The sequence below is a fragment of the Trachinotus anak genome, unplaced genomic scaffold, assembly GCF_046630095.1.
Source record: "Trachinotus anak isolate AG129_WGS33_773 ecotype Australia unplaced genomic scaffold, CSIRO_AGI_Tana_v1 ptg000011l, whole genome shotgun sequence".
NCBI classification, from domain to species: domain Eukaryota; kingdom Metazoa; phylum Chordata; class Actinopteri; order Carangiformes; family Carangidae; genus Trachinotus; species Trachinotus anak.
The window spans coordinates 3,682,056-3,705,249 of NW_027273862.1; the positions used below are offsets into that span (position 1 = coordinate 3,682,056).

At 43.6% G+C, this 23,194-nt stretch overlaps 1 protein-coding gene across 2 annotated transcripts in view; it reads left to right on the forward strand.

Moving 5' to 3' along the window:
* Positions 1 to 3,388: 3,388 nt before the first annotated feature.
* Positions 3,389 to 23,194, forward strand: part of cdh8 (cadherin 8) — a 99,708-nt gene continuing 79,902 nt past the window's right edge. For both annotated transcript variants that reach the window (XM_071489246.1, XM_071489247.1), the window contains exons 1-2: positions 3,389 to 3,836; positions 5,860 to 6,373. In XM_071489246.1, coding sequence (XP_071345347.1) covers positions 6,116 to 6,373 — 258 coding nt within the window. In that variant the 5' untranslated portion in view covers positions 3,389 to 3,836; positions 5,860 to 6,115. The remainder of the gene's footprint in view (positions 3,837 to 5,859; positions 6,374 to 23,194) is intronic.

Here is a 23,194-nt window from a genome sequence, read left to right on the forward strand (position 1 = left end):
TAAGGGATGGTAAGATGCTATATGACACAGCGGTAAAGACAGGAAAAGTTAGTAGGAGTAGTTGTTAGTCATTACTTTGAATTAACTGTAGATGTGCTACGACTCTCTTTGCCTAAACACAAATATAGTGCATTACAATAGTCAAGACATAAAGACCTGAGACTAGATTGGGATGAGCTGGTGGATAGATAAGAAGGGGCCTTACTTGGCAATGTTTCTCAGCTGAAAATAATATCTGACTTATGTTTCTCAGCTGGGTGTGGGGTTGCTGAAAACATTCATTAGTTGCACAACCACAAGAGGTCGGTTGTCAGGAAAATGTAAACATGCTGTCATTTTTCACATTGGGGGCATCTTTTCAGACAGTTAAATATCTCGCAGCGTATATTCTGGATGAGCTTGGCCAGTCATGAGCCAATTGTAACTGTCAAGATGAGGCTAGTAGTTGCACAGCAGGGGGGGCTCAAAAGCAATGACAGCAATGAAGGACAAGCAAAGCACACTAAAGGAGGAGCATCAAGCTAAAAACATGGTTTATGGTTGCTGCTTATCAGAGCCTCAAGCTGGATGCTGTTTCAAGGTAGACTGCTCATCAAGATGAGTGATGCGTGTTGACTCAGAAACTTGGCTGAATTAGGCTGCAGGGGCGGCGGTGGTGGTGGTGGGGTTATTTGTGTCTTTGAGGGTGGTTACACCTGATTTAACAGGCTCGTCTCCTTGCTCCTGAGAATATCCTGGTGTGAATATCCGTGAGTGTGGGCAAGCTTGTGCCTTCAATGATTGGTCAGCCAACAAATGACATACAAGCAAGGGCGTAGATTTGCATATGGACGGCGGGGACATGTCCCTACCTACCCCCTAATATTTTGATCGTCTCCAAGATGACCAATTTAGTCCTGCTAGCATTTGATTGGCGTTATGTACCAATATCGCACTTACTGCCAGACATGGAGGAGGTGAGAGCAGATGAGTGTGCTGACAAACGTAAGTTATCAGTGTGTCAGTCCAGACCTCAAGCATGGGCGAAAAATATAGTATTTCAGATGACTCCCTGTCCTCTGTTGCCTGAAATACACACCACATGTAACTGAATGTAGTCCATGCCAACACATTTTGTACTTTTTGTCTGTTTATTAACGATGTCATGCCACTGAAAAAGGAACATCAGGAGCTTTTTCACCACCAACAGGTAGTAAACTAACTATCCAACAGCCACATGGATTCAGAATGAAAACCTGCTACCTACCTATCTTCACCAGCCTCACATCATAAGATTGTTAATACCGATGCAGCACAGTTTTCAATGTGAAATCAAGGGAAATAGGGGAACTACAGCACTGATAGGCCTACTGAATATAACAGTCTTGATGTTGGATGCAAAAATATTGGATGCATCTTTTGCATTAATAAGTAATTTCCTATAGTTTACTTTCTTTTAGTTATTGATCTGATACTGTGTGTAGTTTTTATTTAAAGGTAAGTACAGATCTTATGTTAATAAACCATTCGGCTGACAGCATTAAAAAGTCCTCTTTATTTTGGAGGGGTGGCACCCTTGCATACAAGAAAATTCAAATCAAGCAACAAAATCTCCACATAGTAACAGTCCCTGTGGTGGTGACTTGTTGTGTGGAACCTCAGATGTGGAAGTCTGCGGCACACACCGCAACAGCACTGTGATTAATACCACTGACAAAGCAGTAACTAATGATCGATTGAGGATGCTTGGGTTCTAAAGACCATTTCCCCTTCACTTACTTTGCCTTTTTCAAAGCCATCTGATATTTTGATCACCGGCGGGGGCCATGTCAGTGGAATTAATCACTAATTTAAAGCTGGAACCTTCTCATTTGCACAAAACTCTACACACAGGTGGAGATTTTGAAAGATTTGATAGTTTCAGATTCTCCTGATGTCAATGAAGCTTTCATCCTACCTTTTAAAGAGAGCGCCATGAATAACAGTGATGATGACATTTTTTTAATAACAATATATATTGTTGAATTAAGCATGAATTAGGGCTTGTGCTTTGAAGTTTGACACTTTCAATGTGTTGTGTGTCAGACAGAGCGAGAGGAAGATTAGACTGCATCTAAAAAAATAATTACACCATGCCAACCCCTTCAGTTACTGTCATGTGCTCTGTGGCTGTTTATTTACTATAACGTAAAGTGATTTTAAATGAACGCTCCCCCCCAGCGGTTCTTTTTTTATACGTTTAACTGTATCCACACACATCCCGTACACTCAGAATGTCCATCAATGAAATCTTCATTCATATCGAGCAAGAGAAACACAGCTCAACATTTACAGGCTGATGTATTATGCAGCAGAAGCTTTTAAAAAAGATGATTGGAGAATTCCCATCTGAAACGCAGCTGCAACATCAAAGCGTGAGTGGGAGGAAAATTAAATGGTACAGAAATAAATAATGGTGGACTTGATGTCTTTGCTAATTGGGATCTCTGGCACTCGGGTCAAAGGCCTCCACCAGGCAAAGCCTAAGAGGAGCAGGTCTGTTGTGTTAAGGTGGTAAGGTGCAATAACATGTTGTGCTCTCAGACAAATTCTTTCACTCTTCCACTGAGACTTATTATCACTGAATATGCACGCTGTGTGCACTTCAGCACAAGGTTGAGCCGGTGGGAGTGTGACGTCATCGTTGGGGGCAGCAGAGAAACGCTGAGGCAGTGCTTAATGCTCAAATGAGTTTCGTGAAGAGATTCTCACAGCCGAGGAAGAGCCGTGTGTGTCAGACGGTACACTGACCATCCTCTCCCGATGCACTCATAAAGGCTGCACCCCCCCAAAGGCCTGCCTGGCTGCTGCCAAGTAGCCTCACAAACACTAGAGGGCTCTCTCCATGGACAGCAGCATGGGCTCCCTCTCTGCTGTCACTCACACACTCTACTGCACTCACACAAACACTCACATTCAGCCCTGCTATGATGAGCATGACCTTTTCACTGCCTGTCTTAATAAGACCTGTATAACACTTTCCCTGCTTCTTGTATTTTAATAGTCTGTGCTTTAGAGTTGTTTTTTTTATGAACATAACCCCCCCCCCCCCCGTAAATTCATGTGTCAAGAATACAAATCAACTAAAGAACTCTGAACAGGCAGTGGAAGAGCTAGGACCCAAAGGAAGCCTGACCGGATAGAATAGTTCTTTACTTTCCATTGTGCCAGAGGGGCCACAGTGTGTGCGTCCATCTGTTCGTCGCTTAACCCTATCAAATGACAGTGTAAACGAGCAGCCCCGGCTCCGTTGCGCGGCCTCTCATCCCGCTAATAACCGAGAGAAGTGAGGGCGAACTCACGCGTCGCCGCCTCAGCAAAGAGAAGAGAAGAGTTAGGACGCGGGGGAAAACGTACACATGGTGAGAGGACTTCACTTGAACGCACCTATGTGATATCCACGGCCACGGCAATGTGACACGATAACCTCTGCGCGTCCGTGCCGGTGCGGAGCGACGCGCGTTCATTTGCGCGCCTGTTGACCCGTCTCCTCATCAACCCAATGAGCGCCGTGGAGGGGAGGCTCTCTCCGCCGCCGTGCATCGCTCCTCCATCTCCTCCTCACTTTTCCAGTCGGCCAGCAAGCCTGTCGGAGCTCCTAACTAACAACCCCAACACTGTCACTCCGCCTTGACAAACTGCAGGAAGGATTTCTCGCCTCTCGCCTCTCCGCATTTCTGCCCATTTTCCCGCCGCCTCGAACGAAACGCGTTGGACTTTTTTTTTTTTTTTTTTTTTTTTTGCGTATTTTGAAGGGGGGAAAAAAACATACAAACGATGAAATGATGCAGCAACGGAGAGGGATGCAAGTCTCACTAGTAAGTATAGCCCGCCACCATCATATATAAACCTAACAGGTATTACTGTTGTACATTGGTGTTTTGTGGAGGGGTTTAACAGGACTTCCCTTTAATCCATCGCGGGGCTAAAGTACATTTTTTCCCCCCGGCACATTTGCATGAGCGAGATGACGGGGAGGGACACAGCAAGTCTACAGAAAGATCTGCAACTTAGGCTACCTTCTTTATTCCCATTTCACTTGCCTCAGTCGCGCACAAATACTGCCTACCTATGATTTATTTCCCCTGAATTGGACTGCTTGCGCGCTCCACATCCACATTTGACGCACCAAGATGGACTGATGGGGAACATTAGTCTCCTCAACGGGTAAAAACTTCAGAGAGAGAGAGGGAGAATTTGGGTAGTCGGGGTATGTGCTGCAGACTATTGCAGAGGTGTAAAATGTAAGTAGCATGCCTCAAACTTCATTGATTCATCCGCGGTTATGTTTTTTTCTCATCGGGTGACTGGAAACTGAGAAACGAATCGCCCCCAGTCTGTGGACTCCTACCTTGGACAGCTCCTCCGCTGCCGGCGCTCGGTTTTCTGCAGAGCCGTCTGGACCGGCTGCTTCTCTGGCGGGGAGCTGTCCAAACCCCGTGGTGCTGAAACCGCTTGCTTCGTCACGCACCCCAGTGACTTGATAATGGACTAGAAAAGGGGGGGAATATAATATTTTCTTGTAAGTCATTTCTAGGAAAATTCTATATGGGGTGTAAATTTATATTTTCACAGGTTTATATTCTCTTTTCTTTTTTTTTTTTTAATTAACCTGGTCCTTTTAGGTCGGTGCCTGTAGTTGGAGAATGTCACAGTAACTCGGATCTCTCCACACTTTATGGTGTTGCAGTTGCCTTCAGGTGGAATACATTACAGCTTATTGTCCTTGGAATTGCACTGCCGGAACCATGTATTACTCCACACCGCCTATGACCACAGTGACATACTGCGTGTAGTAAAAGTTATCACAACTAACACTGACACTGTGCTGAAAGCAAGCCACTCGGTGCTGTGATAGCATGTCCACCTGCATCAGTTTTAGCTGAGGACAACTCAAAGCCAACCCTTTGTGTCTGTGCTTTTTTTGTTTTTTTTGTTTTTTTGCCTGTGGTTTTGCATTCTGGTGAACAATGCAACATCAGTTTTACACTGAAACGACCGAGCTGGTGAGATGGATGTTAAAGCTTAAACTGCTTTTGATTAAAGGGCAACATTTACATTTGGCTGCATCCTTTCGATCTTATGTCACAGGAGTGTTACTCTGTTGTATCTCATGTGGTTATTATTGTTTGACCAGTGTTGAAAAAAAAGTTTATGCCCATGCTTATCAGTAATATTACACACGTGATTTAATGATTTAAACATGCCTCTAAATACCCTCACAATGATCTCATCAGGACCACTATGATGACAGTGAGCTGCAGCGCTGTTGACATTGTGGAGCTCACCTGCAACCAGCCTCTTTTTAATACTGACCCTACTGCACGCATGTATGCACAGATGTCTAAGGAATTTGATTGCAGCAAAAAAAGAATATTTCATTAATCATAAGGAACATGTAATTTGCTGACAATCTTTCCAGGATAATCCCGAAACAACAGATTAGAGCATTTCAATCTGATGTGGTGGGCTCAATAACCTCAGAATACAGACGTAACTGTTTTGTTGTGCAATTGTAGCAGGGTAATACAAAAACAAGATTGGTATAAAGGCTCATGGCTGCCACAGACAGATCATTTGTGATGATGAAGCGACATCTTGATTTCATGTCCTAAAATGAGAATTTCCTTCCTGTTTTTTTTTCTTTCTTTCTTTTTTTTTCTTTAAATCCCCCTTTTACATTTTTTCCCTCCCCCTGTCATTCTGGCTGTCTTATCTGATTTGTTCAAATGTTTATTTGACTCTCCTTTCTTATTCCTACCTCCCTCTATCTCCCCAACCTCCTGACAACTCCTCACAAGACAAAAAGACATCTAACAAACTGTGATTGCTCTCTTACAGGTCTTCCCCTCGGAATAACACCAAATGGATGCTGTGCTGAGCGCCTCAGCCCCTCACCAACTGCTATGGAGGCATACCATGCAAGTGACCTTTATCACACCATGAATGCAAGCTCTGCCGTTCAAAGAGGACACAAGTAACCTTTTCTTGTTATCTGAGGAGCTGCTGTTCTAAAGAAAGTAGGGGGAGACGAGACACGGCGAGAGAAGAGTCTCGTAAAACAAGCAAACAAACAAACAAAACACACAAGGACAGGATGCCAAAGCGGTCCGAGGAGATGCTCATGGATCTGTGGATGTCCTTGCTGCTGGTGTGGATTACTTGTGTTCCCTGCGTGTCTATGTCTCCTATCATAGGCCAGTCCAAAAGTACACAAACTGGTGGGTCCGCAGCAGTGGCAAGCGGTCTTGGCGAAGGACAAAGATTACTGAGCCGCGCCAAGAGAGGATGGGTTTGGAATCAAATGTTTGTGCTGGAGGAATTTTCTGGACCCGATCCAATTCTAGTTGGCAGGGTGAGTGTGCTGTGATTGTCAGCATTATATTAAGCTCGCTTATCGTGTGGAAACATTAATTCGGCCATTTGAATGCTCCCTCCATTTTTTTTTCATCCCATGGGCAGTGGGAGGGTTTTGGTTGTCAAGGGGAAGCAGAGATATGGGGACAAGAGAGAGGGAGGAGGGGAGGGTGGGGTGTGTGTGTGTGTTTGTGTGTGTGTGTGTGTGTGTGTGTGTGTGGTGTTGGGGGTGTCTGAAAATGCTTTTGGAAATAATTAAACTCTCATCAAATAATGGTGGCAACATTTTTTAGCTGCTTCGGATGTCCTTGAAAACTAAGACACTGTGTAGCAGTCACACAGATTATTATGGTAGTTTTTACTAGTTACTCTCTCCACAAAAAACACAGATGAATGTTTTCCATTTTTTTTCTTCTTCTATTGTTCTGCACACCCATCACCCGCAAAGGCATGATTTACAAATTGTGGGCTATTTTAGTTATGGGTAGTTTTATCCATCGCAGCTCTGTAATGAACAGAACTGTGGGCTAATCCTGCGGCTAAGGGCCACCTGCTCCCTGGCCTGTGTGGAAGTGTCAGGCAGGTTTCAGGGAAGGGGAAGGCTGCTGGCCAGCCTGGCCAAAGCAGCTTGTTCACAGCTCATTGCTGGGAACTCACCTGGGGAGAGTCAGGCTGGCAATCATGTCCACCTCCCTCCCCCAGAATATCACCCAGCCACTCTGGCATGGGCGGGAGTGCCAACCATCAAGCATAATATTTGATCTTGTTCAGTAATAGCTTTTGCAAACAGTGTTTTGCTGTCTAATATTTGATAATTGGTGGGTATGCCTTTCTTGTTTATGACATTTTGCCACTGTGATACACTGAAATATTTTTCCAACCCTTCAGACATGGTATCTGACAGCAGTAAAGCAATAAAAAGCTGGTCACACAAGAAAAATAAGTAACTTGTGATCCAAGTAAATACTTTTAATTTCACTTCCTCTTTGTCCTCTCTGTTTTTTTTTTCACTCTGTCTTTCTCGAGCATTGTCATATGGCTGCATCAATTAAACATTTGCCACCATGTGGGATTTCCACCTGTGTTTTCTGAATACCATACGAACACAAAAATGCTGTTAAGTGATGCATTAATTTTTCAGGCGAGTCAATTAGGCAGCCTCCGCTGGATTTGACAATGGCTGCTCATCAGGATGCTGAAACAAACAAATGCTCACCGGGGCCACAGTGACCATCGGTGAGCTTGGAATTTGAAGGTTAGATTGCAGCTGTGAGATACTGAGCATCAAATATTTGACAGATCACTTGGCAAACTGTCATATATTTATAGATAATTCACCTGAAAATGTTTCTTAATAAAAAGACCAAAATGGAAACAGACGGAACATGCTGATAACAGAGTTTCGGTTCGTAATTCCAAGCTCACATTCACTATGCTATGTGCCTCCAGCCTGAGTGTAAAATGTTCTGCAGATTCAAGCAGTTCCCAGTCATGAAGGATGCTTTCTCTCAAGGTCTCAGCTAATGTTTTGCAACAAACTTGACTCTAGGATAGGTTACTCATAGGTGTAAGCGTCTTCCTGTTGAAGGACAGCGCAGGGATTGGGCGCGAGGTAGGGGGGGCAGCTCTGGGGCGAAGAAGAACGTGGCTTGCCTTTTTGCGAGGCGATGATGATGGGTTGCGTTCACTGCAAGGTTAAGTGCTCATGAGTATGCCTGGCAGAGCTAAGATAAGTCCTATGTTAAACCAAGATGGCACTGTATTGGTTTAAGAGTATAAATCTCTCCACCCTCTCAGTACCTCTGTCTCCTTTTCTTCCCCTTTCTCTGTGTTTCTCACACTTAATTAAAGAATGAATCAAATGGGTGGGAGGTGTGATTCAAATGGGTCATACAGCTCTGTGTGTATTTTGTACAATTTCATCCACTGTGTGTGGGGCTGCCTGTGTCTGTGGTTGTGGGCTGATTGTCAAGGAAGTCCAGGCCAGGATTGGACTCTTTCCATCCCATAGTGTTTTTTTTTATTGCTGATGCACTCTGAGGTTTAATTATACACGCATCCCCAATCTTCGTCAGTCAGCGGGCTCCCCTCAACTATCCCAACACTGGGACTGAGAGTGAGAGATCGTGTTTGTGAGAGGGATGGGGAGGGATTGTGCCATCGATTTTTAACAGTGTGTCATTCTCTGTGTTCTTTCTCAACAGCGACTATTAGCATAAATGCAGGGTGGAGGAGGGTGAGGGTAGACAGAGGACTGGAAGAGTGAGAAGGACGGCCACACGGTGTGACAGCACCCTTCCCTTTTTTGCTGCTCTTCTTCAGCGCATCGTTTCGTGACATTGTGATTCACCGAGCACCGCGTTCGTCAGCCCCCATCAGTCCCATTGGCGTCAGGGAGGCAGACATGCAGTACCTGTTAAAGTGAAGCAGGGGAGACAGCTGTGAAAGCTTGTTGCTCGGCTGTAGCTTAAAACGAACAGTGTTGGAAGGGATTTCAGGATTACTCATCATGAGCCGGGGATGGTTTAGAAATAACCCGTCATTAAGAATAGAAATAGGCAAATGGAGTGTGAAGGTAGATAGGCTCGAACATATCGCTCACATGGACCGATCCAGGGGACACACGTTTGCTCATTGTTGACGGCGAGTGGGAGATAGCACTTGAGCGAGTAAAGACTCTCATGTAGACCACTGGAAGGCAAGGGGAGGGTAATTTTAGGTAAAGCCGCTCTTGATTTACCACTGCACAACCATAATGGAAAAGTGTAGCCAGGGTTTTAAAATAAAATGAGAGGTAGTATACAACATGGATGTAATCTTGTTGAAGATCTTTCCTCGTTTTGGCATGAGGCCTGTCTGAACCTTCTGCAATGTCAGGCATGTTTCTCCAAAAGTTTGCCCCTTCAATTAAAGCGATTTCAATTATTCACACATAAAAAACAGGCAACTCATTTGCATCAGGCCATTAAAGGCAAAACAACAAACAGCAAACAGTGGACAAATTGCTGTGTTTGCACCAAAGCAAAAGCAGAATGTGTTTTCTTTGTAGTGTGAGGCAGATTGATGGCAGTTAGTGCCGGAATATCTCACAGCCTCGGATGTAACTTTTCAAGAATTCTTTACTTTCCTGGCCATCATTTAGCATGTGGTGTGTGATGATTAATAATGATGGATTCAAGTCCGGGAATTGTAGTGCAGATGAGGCAAATTGACTGATCCGTCATCCCATTGTCCAACACTTTTATCCACCACGGCATTGTATGTGTGTTTCCACAAAGAGAATTGATAATCAATCATTAATATTCATCCATTCAGGCTGAACTGCAAGATTGCAAGGACTGACAGCGATGCAGAAAGAAAAAAAGGCTTTGATTATTGATTCAGCAAAGACAATGGATATGTCCGTAGGAACAAAAAAAAAAACTGCTTTGTCTTTCTTCATGTATGTGTTGGGGGAAGGAAGCACAAGCTTCCTCCCTCCAAACAAGTTGTTTGACAGGATTCCCAACAAGAAAGGCCATAGTAGTATCAGATTGGTGGTGAAATCTATGTCTGCAGGGTGTTTTTCTACAAGCAGAAGTGATTTTCTGTAATATAAGTGATGTTCCCCCCCAAAAAAACTGAAGACCCTTTTCGAGTACTGACTTGTCTGAAATGGTTCAGTCCTTCTTTCCTGCTTTCCCCTATAGAGGTACATTCAAGTGAAACTAGTAAGACGTCACAACTTAGATTCGGAAAAAGCAGTTGCCCCAAGTATGTATGTATTTATTTACTGAATGGTGTATCTGTTTTTTCTTCTTCGTGTGTGTATGTGTATGTGTGTGTGTGTGTGTATGCGTGTGTGTGTGTGTGTGTGTGTGTGTGTGTGTGTGTGTTTACAACCGCGATCTGGACCTGAATAAACCATCTGTATCTGGGATAGTTTTCCGAATTCAATCCAGACCTTTTTGTTGCTTTTGTTGCTTCCTGCACTTTGGACTGCTAGTACAAGATGTGGGACATCAGTCTATAAATACTGATGCAAGCCTCTTCTGCTCGGCTGGATTGCCTTTCTCTGTCTCTGTCCCCCACCTCCACCTCCACCTCTCCCCCTCTCTCTCTCTCCCTCTCTCTCTGTGATGGGGTGATTATGGAGAGAGTGACTCTTGAGCCCAAGTAAGCTTGCCTCCAGGGCTGATAGGGTGTGGTACAATGACATTGTTAAAATTTCTCCAAGTGTTTAGCTTTGGCGATGTGAGGCAGCGAGGCACAGCTAAGGCGAGATTTAGTCCTGAATGCATCTGCCAGAGCAGCCTGAGACACCCTGGTCCTGCCAGGGGCCCTACTGTTGCTGGTTTACAATAGATCAAAGGTTGATCCCCCTTCTTGACTGAGTCGTGCCAACGTAGCCTCTGATTAGCGAGGATCCCCCAACTTAATCTGCATACACTCAGATTGGCTCCAGTAATTGAGCGGATGTAAGACTCAGCCTTTGACTGATGGATGAGGAGTGGGAGTTAATGAGAATATTAGCCGAATTATTGCCAGTGATTGATAGCCATTATGACACAAAAATTATAAGCATTGGCTCGGATATAATAAATTCCCCAATATAGCCCAAATTAGGCACAGGTTCCAGAGCTGTAGCGAGAGGGTTGAATCAAGAAGCTGTCATTAAATCCAGGGGAGGAAAACCCATCAATGTTTGCTGGACTTAATTTTATTCCATTTGGTTTCTCACACCCACAGCAGCTCCTGGAATGCAGCGCTGTGATCTCTCTTCAAGCAGCACCACAAAGATCCATATTGAGCTGCAGACTAGCAGCAGCTCCTCTGTCTCTCAGCCCTTAGATCTCCATTTCTTCCTCTTGTGTAATTTAGAAAAAAAGAAAAAGAAAAGAAAACATGCTAACATCCTTCTGTCCTCAGCTTCTTCCTACCGTCCCTGTCCTGTTACTGCACTCCTCTCTTTCCCCAAGGCTCACCTGTACAGTATATCACTAATGCGTGGAGGGCCATTATATCAATGGGCCATGGTCACAGTCTTCCTCTTCCTTTCCAATCTCTTCCTCTGTCTCTCCCTCCTGGTCTGTAATAAAACACTGGGCCCAGCAGTGGCTCTGATAGAGCTGTGGGATCGCATTAGTGTTGCCCTCGAAGAGCTTGACAGGTTGTCTATGGCTTTGTGTTGTCGTCCTGGTTCCCATTAACAAGCTGCGTATGTCTATGTCCGTGTGTGTGTGTCATGCACTGGTCCATTCAGGAGTGTTATAGACAAGAATGAGATGAGCAGACACAGCCTTGGATGGAGCATATTTAGACATGAGGGTTGTGTGTGTAACAGTAAATACAGTGTGTCCAGGAAGCTTTATAGCTGCTGTATCTTTGCAAACATTTGCAGGGGTGTCAGCATGGTCATATTTGTGAAATATTTCTCACTAAAGTGCTTGATATGTGTTTTAAGCTGAAATTGCTGCCTGAAATCTGTGGTATTTCAAATTTACAGGTGACCTCATCTTCACTGGCATTATTACTTCTCTAGCAAACGTATTGGCACTGCTTTTTATCTTAAATGTTATTGCCAAGGAATTTTGTTTTTACCAGCCTGTCAGTGATTATTTAATAGAGGTACTGTTGTGTATAGTGACAGTTTGCAATTGGCAGATGTGTCATTTTTTTTTTTAAAAGCACTCATTCTGTTTCCCTCTTTATTTTTTTCTAAACACACCCACGTGTATATCAATGGAGCATAGACAACTCACAACGTCCTGTCTTTCCCTCTCACATGTACCTCGAGAAACCGCTGTGCATTAAATCACATGCTGTATTTTCATAAGGGAGATGAAATCATGTTTCAGTTCAGTGTTCAGTATATCATGAGGAGGCACATGACGCTTCTTGTCCGTGATCTCACAGAAGCTCTCTTGTGTACATGCATCAGCTGCAATAATAATTTAACAGGAAGGCACATCCATTCACACGACTTCGGAGACCCCCAGCAAAATAACAAGCTTGCCGTTATCGCTCGCATCTGTGGCTCAGAATCATTAAATCCATGCTGTACAGTGAGCAGCTCATGTGGGGGCCACTTCCCTGAGCTTCTGCATCAGTGCTAATTCATGGCAAATGGCCCTTTTGTGGTTTCACCTTGAACCACGTCACCACGATTAGGTCTCTCCCATGTCAGTGTTTGTCAGTCAATGGTGTCAAACTCTTGAAGTGGAAATCCTAAAAGCCCCCGCCTCTCATTAAGTCGAACTCCCCTCCAACACCAGCCCACCGCTTTTTAACTGCTCTCCCTCTCCTCTCATCTCCTCTGCCTCCCTCACTCTCCCTGGCTCACCGGGCTTGGCCTGGGCTGGCTGTGCGGAGGTGGAGCGCTTAGCAGGCTAAATCATCTGGCACTCTGCCTTGAACTTTGCTCTAACTAATTTATAGGAATTAAAGCGATTCACCTCAAATGCTTGGCTTGGGCGCAGCTTTGGCTAAATTAGTCTAGTTCCTTTTTCAAAATGAGGGAATTTTCTTTGTTTGGATTATATCTTTTTCAGGGCGTCAAGAGATGCATTTGCAATTTAACAAACTTAAACCTCTTGGCTTCTCTGTTGTGCTGACATTTAAGTGATGTTTATTTCTCTGACAAAACATCGGCTCGTGTATAATCATATTTTAAACAGACAGCGATAGACAACTAAATGAAGTCAACATTAAAGAGCCTGATGTTGGACATTCTGCTTACTTGTGAATCTGGACTGTGTTTTCCAGCCAGAACACTGGCCAAGCATCAGTAGCAGTAAATGAGGTTACAATTATTCAAATCTGATTATTCAAATCAAAAGATTATGATTATCTGAAACCTGCTAATTGGCCCTTGCCTCTGACATAGTGGTTGTGGGCACAAGCCACGGCAGCAGCAGTGGTAGCAGCTAAAGATTCCTGCTCCCTGTGCCAGTGTGCTCTTGTGGGCTTGATGTTTGGCTCAACTCCCCAGGCAGCTCCTCTCCTATGGATAGAGCCCAGCGTATGTGAAATGCTGCAGGCGGCTGCAGGCGGCTTATCCCTGCGCCTCTGCTCCCATACACGTCCCATCAGCCAAACTGGGACTGCCGGAGTAATCTTGTTAAGAATGGATGTTGTTATTGTGCGGCTGGATGTGCATTTGGCTTCATGGTTAGCTGAGAGCACACGTGGGCTGGAGCGGGAGAGACAATGGGGAGGGAGTTTTGGATCCGGGGCGGGGGGGCGTTGGGGAGGTGGAGGGAGTGAGTGCCTATTTCTGGCACTTAAAAGATGACAGTCCTCAATCCTCTTTCTCTGCCTCCTTACTTTGCCTTCTCACTCCTTCCCTCCATCCTCCCCACCTTTTGTCGCCCATCTCATACAACATAATAACAACAAAGCGGCCTCAGTAAGCAATGGATGTGACATTTACTTGAAGATCGTGTCTTCACCTATAACTGGTATTAAAGATAATGATTATCATCACTGCCGGGTGGAAGGCAGAGGGTTGCTCACCTCAATCACTGAGTTGACAATAATAAAAAAAACAAAACACACACACACACACACACACACACACACACACACACGAGAAGAATCAATGGCTCCATCCAATGCTGCCTCTGCTCTCTCAATGCTACCACTCCTAACTCTGGTATCTGGGTGCCAACAGACTGTGGCTTTGACCTTTCTCACAAATGAATTATTTCGGTTTAATGATCCCTTCTGCAGGAAGAACAAAAAGATAGCTGAAATAATAGCCAAGGGAGGAGAGGGATGTAAAAAGGGCAGCACCCACAATCACCCCATTCCTTTTTCTCCAGCCTTACTTGCACTCAACCTGTACTCAAACACACCTGTATGCCTCTAATAATGCTAATAAACCTTGTGTTGGCGTCTCCAAGGTGCATGTGATACATCTAGCCTGAGCTTTATAAATGATCTGACTTCAAGCAAAAGAATTCCCTGGATGTAACAAGCAGGTGGCGATGATGGAAACACGCACACCTCTTTGTGTATGTGAAAGTGACACTTACTTCTTTACTCCACCAATGTTTGATTAATTCTTCTTTTTTTTTCTCCCTGTCGGATCAGAAAAGAGGGTGGGATGTGGAGGGGAAGGATGGGTAGATGCATGAAAAATTCAAAACGTTATAATATAAAATCCAGATGAATCATGAATGCTTAATGGGAATCAGGGCAGAGCATGCAGGATGTTGAAATTGTTCTCAAAGAATCCTGGTGTATGCGCGTTGTCTGCCAGTGCCGCGTGCACAATGAGGGACATGGCATGTTACGTCGCCGCTCTCAGCTGCTCTCTCTTCTCTCGATGGCAACGAAATGAGGTGCTCAGGGAGACTGAATGGAGGACGCCAGAAACATGTGAAAAGCTTTTAGGGGCTAGAGGCCGTCTGTTATCGAAGTCTGGCTAATTGCCTTTATCCTAGCCCCAACTGCTTGTTGTTCTGCTTGTGGATTGGACATGCACCAGTGGTCTATCTGATGAAATATTAACAAATCTTTGCTAACACCCAGTCTTCTTTATTGTGTTTTAATGAAATGCAGAGTTTCAAGGAAAACTTCTGCTATTATGAATAATAGAAGATCCAATTAGTGGAACATCATCACAGATGAGTTTGATGAAAGGCTGGACTGGTGTAATGTCGGAGGAGTGTGAACATTTAGTTATCAAAGTGTTTGAATGTAGCAGCGTTGTGTAGGTTGATTGCTTTTAAGACTTGGTGATGATGTTCAGAAGATTAAACCCTGTGCAGTACTTTTATTAAAAATTACAAAGATCTGCGCTTGAGTAGAACCGGAATTCAAAATTAACTTTTTACTTTTATTGTAAGGATATACATACTACGATGATACTCAAGCCGTTTTTTGCATTTTCTTTTCTTTGTCTTTCATTTCAGGATAAAACTTTATACGCAAATAGCACCTAAGCACTAAGGCAGCAGTTGACTGATATTTGAGAGCCAGCATTGCTAAGAGACTTGACTCTACTTAGCGGAGAACATCTTACAAGATATGTTCTCCCCTTCATCAAATGAACACACAGCATTTGTTATGTGCTATTAAGAATTTATAAAGCTGTCTGCACCTTTACAACATTAAACACTTGAAAAGACCCTTGGTATGCTGAGGTGTGTAGTCCACTCAGACAGTGGAAGTCTGCTTTGCTAATGTTAACATGGATTCCCTCCAGATGTGCTGAGTCACTGGTACAAATGAAATTAAATCATTAACACTCACAGTCAGATCCAGCACTAACGTAAAGGGCACCGTCACTGCAGAAGAATAAAACTATTTGCTATTTGCAAGTTTTGCTATTGCTGCGTAGCTAACGTTAGCGTTAATAGCTGTTTACTCAACAGTCTAACATCAAACATTGTGAGTTCAGCATCAAACTTAGTTCTTTTACTCACCAAGAGCTGTCTCCAGGGGTGGAAAACAACACCAGTGTTTACTCTTGTCTCTACCATGTCTTTTCTTCTACTGAAGTTAGCATGCTAACCAGCTAGGCACGACCCGTCACATCACTTTCAGTTAGTGGCTCACTGTAGCTTCCAGTCTGCCCCAGCGACGTAGCACTGCTCGGAGGGTGTATTATGACCTCTTATCTTGTAAACACTTCGATGGCCGAAGCTCTTGTCAGCGACAATCACCGCCACCTGCTCCTAGCAAGAAACCATGTTCAAAAACGTAGAAATAGCCCCTTCAAGCCTTAAAGTTTTCTTTTTGTTTATAACTTTTGCTCAATGTCTAAAACAAACATTGAAAATAAGCTTATTTCTTGACAAAAATAAATTTAAATATTATAAAGGTTTTAAATAATTATATATAGGAATGCATGTGACCATCCATTTCATCTATGCTATCCTGCTCAGGGTCACAGGGGGCTTGGAGTCTGTCCCAGTATGCATTGGACAAGAGGCAGGGTACACCCTCACAGGCTGCCAATCTATCACAGGGCTAACACACGCACAGACCGACACATTCACACTCACATTCACACCTACAGGCAATTTAGAGTTTCCAGTTCACCTAACTTGCATGTCTGTGGGCAGAAACTGGAGCCGACTCAGTGAGATCATGCAAAACCCCCCACAGCACCATTAGAAATGCTATTTTTGGTTATTTCTTTGACAATATTACAAAAGCTGCTAAATATGAGTTCAAATAGCATTAAAATCTGGATTTGTTAGTCAGTTTTAAGGGGACACAATTAAGAAAATCCAAAAATAAAACATTTTCAACAATATTATCCTTGAGGAAATTCTCTTTAAATACTCAGTGAAAACAAGAGCGCAAAGATACTTTCAAAAAAAACAAAAACACAAAAACAAGGAGCTGGGTCTTGGAGGGAAACCCCCATGGAGTCTCATGAGATGACTCTCCACGCCTCTAAGAAGAGGAACTCTGCCAAATGGCACAGTGCCCCTTTATGTTAGTTTCTGTGCTTTATCTGCATCATGACGCCTGCGTTGCTGCTGTTAGCTCATGAAGACGAGGAGCAGCTGTGGTGAGGCAGCAATATTTTAATGGCTCCACAGATCTTTGAATGGTTTGTCGTCGAGGGGAAACGACCTGGGCCAACCCCAAAACCATTGTAGCCTCCATCTGGATAGAAGCAGTCACACAGGTCCTCATTTTCCTCCATCTCAATCTGTGCAGCACTCCCAGTGTTTACAGAAGCCGGCGCCCGCTTGAATCACCACTTGCCAAGATGAGGCATGTTTATCAGCGTCTCTCTCCACACACAGTAACACGCCGGCACATAAACACAGATGCACACGCAAACACAAACACACGTCGTCTATGTGTCTCATTGAGTGGCCAGATAAGAAAACATGACATTATCTGTTTAGTGTGTCTGTGTACCTGTGCATGCACATACACATGTGTGTTTCTTCTAGTGCATGCGTGTGCACATTGTGTGTGTGTGTGTGTGTGTGTGTGCAGTCAAAATGCTAATGTCATATCTGTCTTGATGACCTTTTCGTCTTTGTTGATGCCCGGTGTTCTTATAAATACCATGCTGATATCCTGGGATGTGTAATTACCGCACCAAAGCAACACGCTACCTCTTTATTAGTTTTCTGACAATGGCTTTCCTCGTCACTGCTGAGTGCTGTGTGTGTGTGTGTGTGTGTGTGTGTGTGTGTGCAAGTGTGTGTGTGCAAGTGTGTGTGACGCTCTTCTGTTGTCCTGTTTACACAGCTGAATTCTAGTCCTCATGCTGCTGCTCACACACACACATCTGATAAAGACAATGGACTGAGTGTGTGATGTTGCTTCTATTTATATATGAGTGTAGCTCAACAGTAAGTTATAATAACCATAATATCCCATTTCTCATCCACATATTCATCCACAGGAGCTTCTTAGAAATGATCTGCAGGGATTTATAAATGGATCATATCGAGTCCAACACATTGATGAAATTAGGATGGAGGGACTTAACTGAGCTGATACCTGAGAGCGCCGTATTACTTCAACAAATACCACATCAGATCGAGGCAGAATTCAGATCAGATGTCTTGAGCAGGATTTCTGCACACAATATGTGTGTGCTAACATTTACAATGCAAAAATAGGAGCGGGATTCCTGCCTTTGTTGCATCACTGGTGCAGAGGGAGAATGCATGTCAAAAAGGTCTCTGTGCATACGTAATTGGATTGTGCTCTGCACAGGCTCGGCGTTTGTCGATAAGGATCACACTCCCCAGGTTCGACTCTGGGGATTAGGGCAGAGGCCGTTTGATCTCGATGGTTTTGCATAAAAATCACAAGTCTCCTGAATCCTGCAGCAAAGGAGTTAGCTGAGTTAGCTAATTGGGAGGTGCTGCTAAACGCATGGACTTACACTGTAGCTTCATGTAGTGTCCTCAAGATGCCTTTGACAATGCCACAATTACAGTAAAGTCAGAGTGCTTTGTTAATGATGCTTTCAGAGTGGAGGAGAATTGAGGGGTGGGGGGGTTGTTGAGTCATGGAGCAATTGATGCTCTGTAACCACACTTTCAATACAGCAAAAACACACACACATGCAATATACAGTGTGCATGTGAGCGCAAATAGCAACTTATCCCAATCATGGCAGACAATCAGACAAGAAACTAAATGTATCCATCATCAAATAGGAGCCGTGGTTGGACTCAGCATATGAAAGTGTATCCTGAAACACTCTGGAGCTGCATTCAGGGTCCCCTGCGTCCACATCGGATCCACATGCGCCTAAGCAGCCAACACAGCAAAAGCAGAAAGGGGTGTGCCAGTTACGGAACATAATTGCCACTAATGACCATTAGGAGTTTGGTTTTCATCCTCCAGGGGCTGAGAAAAGGCCTTTCGTCTTATCAGTTGATTAGAGGCAAATAGACGGGGCCGGATCCTGCATATTAAGTAAACAGGGGGCTAAAATGGTGTTACTCTATCAGGGGAAAGCCTAATGGAGTGGCGGGCAGCTCATCCTCTGCTAATGCCCAAACTGCAACAAATGGACAACTGCTCACAAACCTCCACTCCACTTGTCAAATATTGGTAGCATATTTTTTTTTCTTCCACCAGCTGGAAAACAAAAACAACAAAAAGATTGTTGCATCAGTCCGGGCCTTCAGTCTATTTTCAGGAGCAGGACAATAATAAGTGTCTTTGCTACAGAGCAGCACAAAGGTCTACAGAATTTCGCTGTAGACCTTTGTGCTGCTCTGTGGTAAAGACTCTTGTTCTCTTCCAGCAGCAGCGCTGGTATCCAACTGTCAACGATGGCAGCAAAGTTGTTTTTTTCCTCTCCGTGGATTCATTTGCATTATGCAAATGAACAATTGATATGGATCTTCTCCCCTCCGATGAACATTTTGCACAGCAATTTGCCAAGCAAGTAATTACTTATTGACAGAATGATATTACACAGGAAATGGCTGCATAAAATGGCAAACTCATCTCATTGAAATGGTGGCAAAAAAATAATATGAATAACAATAATAAAATTAGAAATCATCTGTTAAATGGACATGAGTTATGGGGGCTCGCAGTCATCACGGCTGTTCTCACTGCACTCTCTTTACCACCACCTGTGGTTGCACTCTGGGCTCGTGGCTTTGCATTTTAATTAATTCCAAACATTATTAAGGATCCAAATTCACTGTCTCACTCCACTGCACTATGCAATGTAGTTGAGCTGCAGGAATATCAGCAATTATCCATATTGTGATGGAATATTTATGCTGTGTTTCTGTAACCTGCATGTCACATTGTGTCCTGACTAGTGATAAAAGTTTTTTTTTTTCTCTTACTCTTTTTTCCTTTAATGTGGTGAAACTGAAGAGTTGGAAAATGTTGAAAGCAAATGAATTTCTCAAATAGTTTCTTTAAATTTACATAAACTGGCAAATGATGCTCTTACATTATACTTGAAACTGACTTTTCAACATATTTTCAGCTGGACACCGTGTTTTAGTTACAGTACACCAGTTTGTTTTAACACAAGATTCACTCTGTTGAATTATGAATCAGAGGCTGGATTGAAAAACTGTAAATGCTTTTTTTTTCCTCTTTTTGGCCAGTTTTCAGCACAGTACTGTTTAAACTCCAAGGTAACATCAAAGCAACCAAAAACAAGCAGCACTTCAACACTTTGACCTCTAGTAACCTTGAGAAAGAAGGAAAAAAAAGTCAATGAACCAATTAATATCACTCAAGCAGGATATGTGGACAGTGGCAGGAAGATTGGACTTCTTTTTAAATAACTGGTTTGTGATGATTTATCTCATGGTTATATGTCCTTTTGTCTGTTTCCACCTTAATTGCAGAAAGAAATTATTTCCCAGCTCGTTGATGCTGGTGTGTTTGCGTCAGCGCCATTCCAGTTCTAATATCAAGCGTCCCGAGAGATTGGCACCTGGAGGAAAGCAGAGAAGGGAAAAGACGAAAAAAAAAGAGCCAGTGTGCAGCTGCATTTTCTTTCCCAGTAATCGAATCCCTCAAAAGGGGTCCATTTTTCTTCATCTCCCCAGGTCCACAGGACCTTTAAACAGAGCAAGGCACCAAAAGAAGGCGCCATAGAACACAATTATAATTCCAATATAGTCTTGTAAAGAAAATGTAAACAGATAGCCAGGCTGCAAAGCTGCCCCCATTTTCCCAGAAGACTGGTAATAAAGTAGAAAAGATGTAATACTGGAAGAGGCTTTTTACCCCCTGTCCTTTTCTCACTCCAGAAATTGAAAAGTGTGGCTGTCTGCAGTGACACTGGCAGAAGGAGGGAGGCTCTGAGATTTATGAGAGATTTAAAGAGGGAGACAGAGGAGGGGTAGATTTTTTTTTTTTTTTTTTTTTAACCAGAGGCATTAATGCTGTTTTCCAAATGAACTCTAATACATGAGTATTGATAAGAATAAATGGTGCTGGCAGAGCCGCTCTTTCCAGTACAGTAACTGTGTATGTTTTGCCACAGGCTTAATTTCAGAGCCCTCCACAGTCTGAAGGGGGTGGGGGTGGGGGTAGGGGTAGCGGTGGCGGGGTGGCACAAACATGCCACCGTCCCCTCTGGAAATCTAAAGAAGAGCAAATTGGTGGCAAATTTTGATCTCTGAAACAGTGCTGCTCTCATGTGTTGGCAAATCTTGAATTGTTTTAGCGAGACGTTTTCATCCCTATCCATAGTTTTCTGGTCTCTTGAATATTCCATTTGTTGTGTGCTGTCATGGGGGTAGCTTTTTTTTATGCTCAATTTTGTTTCTTCTCCTGTTTATTCTGCAATCATTGGAATGCATGAGAAAACAGCAGTGGGCTGCTTATGATAATTTCCTGCCAGTTGTTGCAACTGTCCCAATAATTACTGGTGGTGGAAGCTCAAGGGTGTTGGACTGGATGTCTTTTTTGTTGCATTCATTTACAGCCATCACCGTTCTTCAAATCATCTTTCGTTTATATTTCATAAACTATTGTAACAGCCATGTGGGGTCAACAAAGGTGAGTTTGTAAAACAAGCTGCAAGTTTAGACAGTGTTTTATGAAAATAACTGTAGACAAAAAAGGCTTGCAGTAAAGACCTTGACTGAGTCAAGCCTGCAACTTTTGGCTCTGACATTGTGATTCAGAGTTTCCAGTCATGAATTAAAACATGACTATAAAAAAAAAAAAAAAAAAAAAAAGTAGTGCAAGATGTGATGGAAACGCATTGTGTAACCCACAAATCAGACATCTGTATTCTGTTGGCATATTGGCTTTTTTTGCTGCCATTAAAAGCACTGAAACAACCTCCAACTGCCCTCTTGACCGAGGTGGAGCACAGTGACGAGTTAAAGGTCCCATATTCTGTAATGGTAGATGTTCATGTCTTTCTGAATATAAAGCAGGTCTAGGTTCTATATTAATACTGTGAAAGTATCAAAGCCTCAGTCCACAGAGAAATGCACACAGCCTGTATTCAGAAACTAAGCCTTAAAACCAGCCGTCAGGACTTCTTGAACTTTGTGATGTCACAACAAGGCAGTCACTGCTCTCAGCCATGCCCCAAGCCCCGCCCACCTGGACCTGCCAAGACCCACCTCGCAAGATTTGGCTTCTCTGAGAGTTTACCTGAAATCTGCTATATTTTTTATTAGATCACTCAGCCAATCAGAAGAGAGGCTCAGAGTCTCTCTTCTGATTGGCTGACTGACCTGTTGTTATTAGAACTCCAGAGAGAAGCCTGAAACTACATTGAGGTTTGGTAATTAAAACCACAAATATGGATATCTTTTTATGGATATCAAAATTTCAAATGAAACACAGGGAAAGTGTCAAATATTGGATTTTTAAGCACAAAAGCTTATAATGCAATGGTGACAAGTGGTGTCTGCTGTTAAGCCACATGGGCCCCGACGTAAGATCTAGTGCCTTTACTATTACAGTGTGAATCCAGTCTGGTGGAATTACTCACTCAGCCCGGGATAGAGGCTCCTGGATGATTCTGAGTTGCTGCACAGTGTCCCGCCAAGTGTAAATCACAGAAAGAAAGAGAAACTCATGGAGGTTTGTACTCGTGAGTGAGTGCCTGTATGAATATGAGCGTGTGTGTGTGTGCACGCGCGTGTGTATGTGTGTGTGTGTGTGTGTGTGTGTGTGAGAATCTCAGGCCAAGAAGCAGTAAGGCCCAGCAGGCCAGGAAGGCGTGGAGGAGGGAGGGAGGGGTGTGACAGTTTAGTGTGAGAAGGGGAAATGGCATGGTGCTGCTGAAGCTAGTCATCCGTCTGCTGTGACACCCAGCGTGCATGGAAGATGTCCCCGGGACTCGGCAAGGCAGAGAGGAAGTGTGGTCGTGCAGAGGAGTGGGCGGCGGAGTGAGAGTGCCATCCTCTCTCTAAGTGTGACTCTGTCTATGGTCCCTCGTCTGTCTTTCTGTCACACACAGACTTTGTGTCTTTGCTTCGCACTCGCTGTTACTCTCTAAATGTCCGGTAGCATAAAACATTTTTTTTAACGTGTTGTAACACCTTAACTTTTGTGATAGTTGTCCGAACCTACTAAAAAGAGACTAAAGACTGAAAACTCCACACAATGATTGTGTCTTGTGTGTATTTACATGCACAGGTACAAATCTGCCACCACCACTGTTTGGATACTGCGACAAACCCAGTTTGCAGAACACATACATTTTTGTCTCGTCTAGTCCAAAACTGCAAGTGTGATTTCTGCCTACCAAGGACTCACAACACTGTCGACCGTTACACTGCATTACATTAAGAGAGGTACAAGGTTTGGAGCATAAACCAGCACAGGTCTGCATAAATGTAAACAAACACAACAGCACTTCTAATGTCATAGATGTTGAAGACAGTGTGTTACT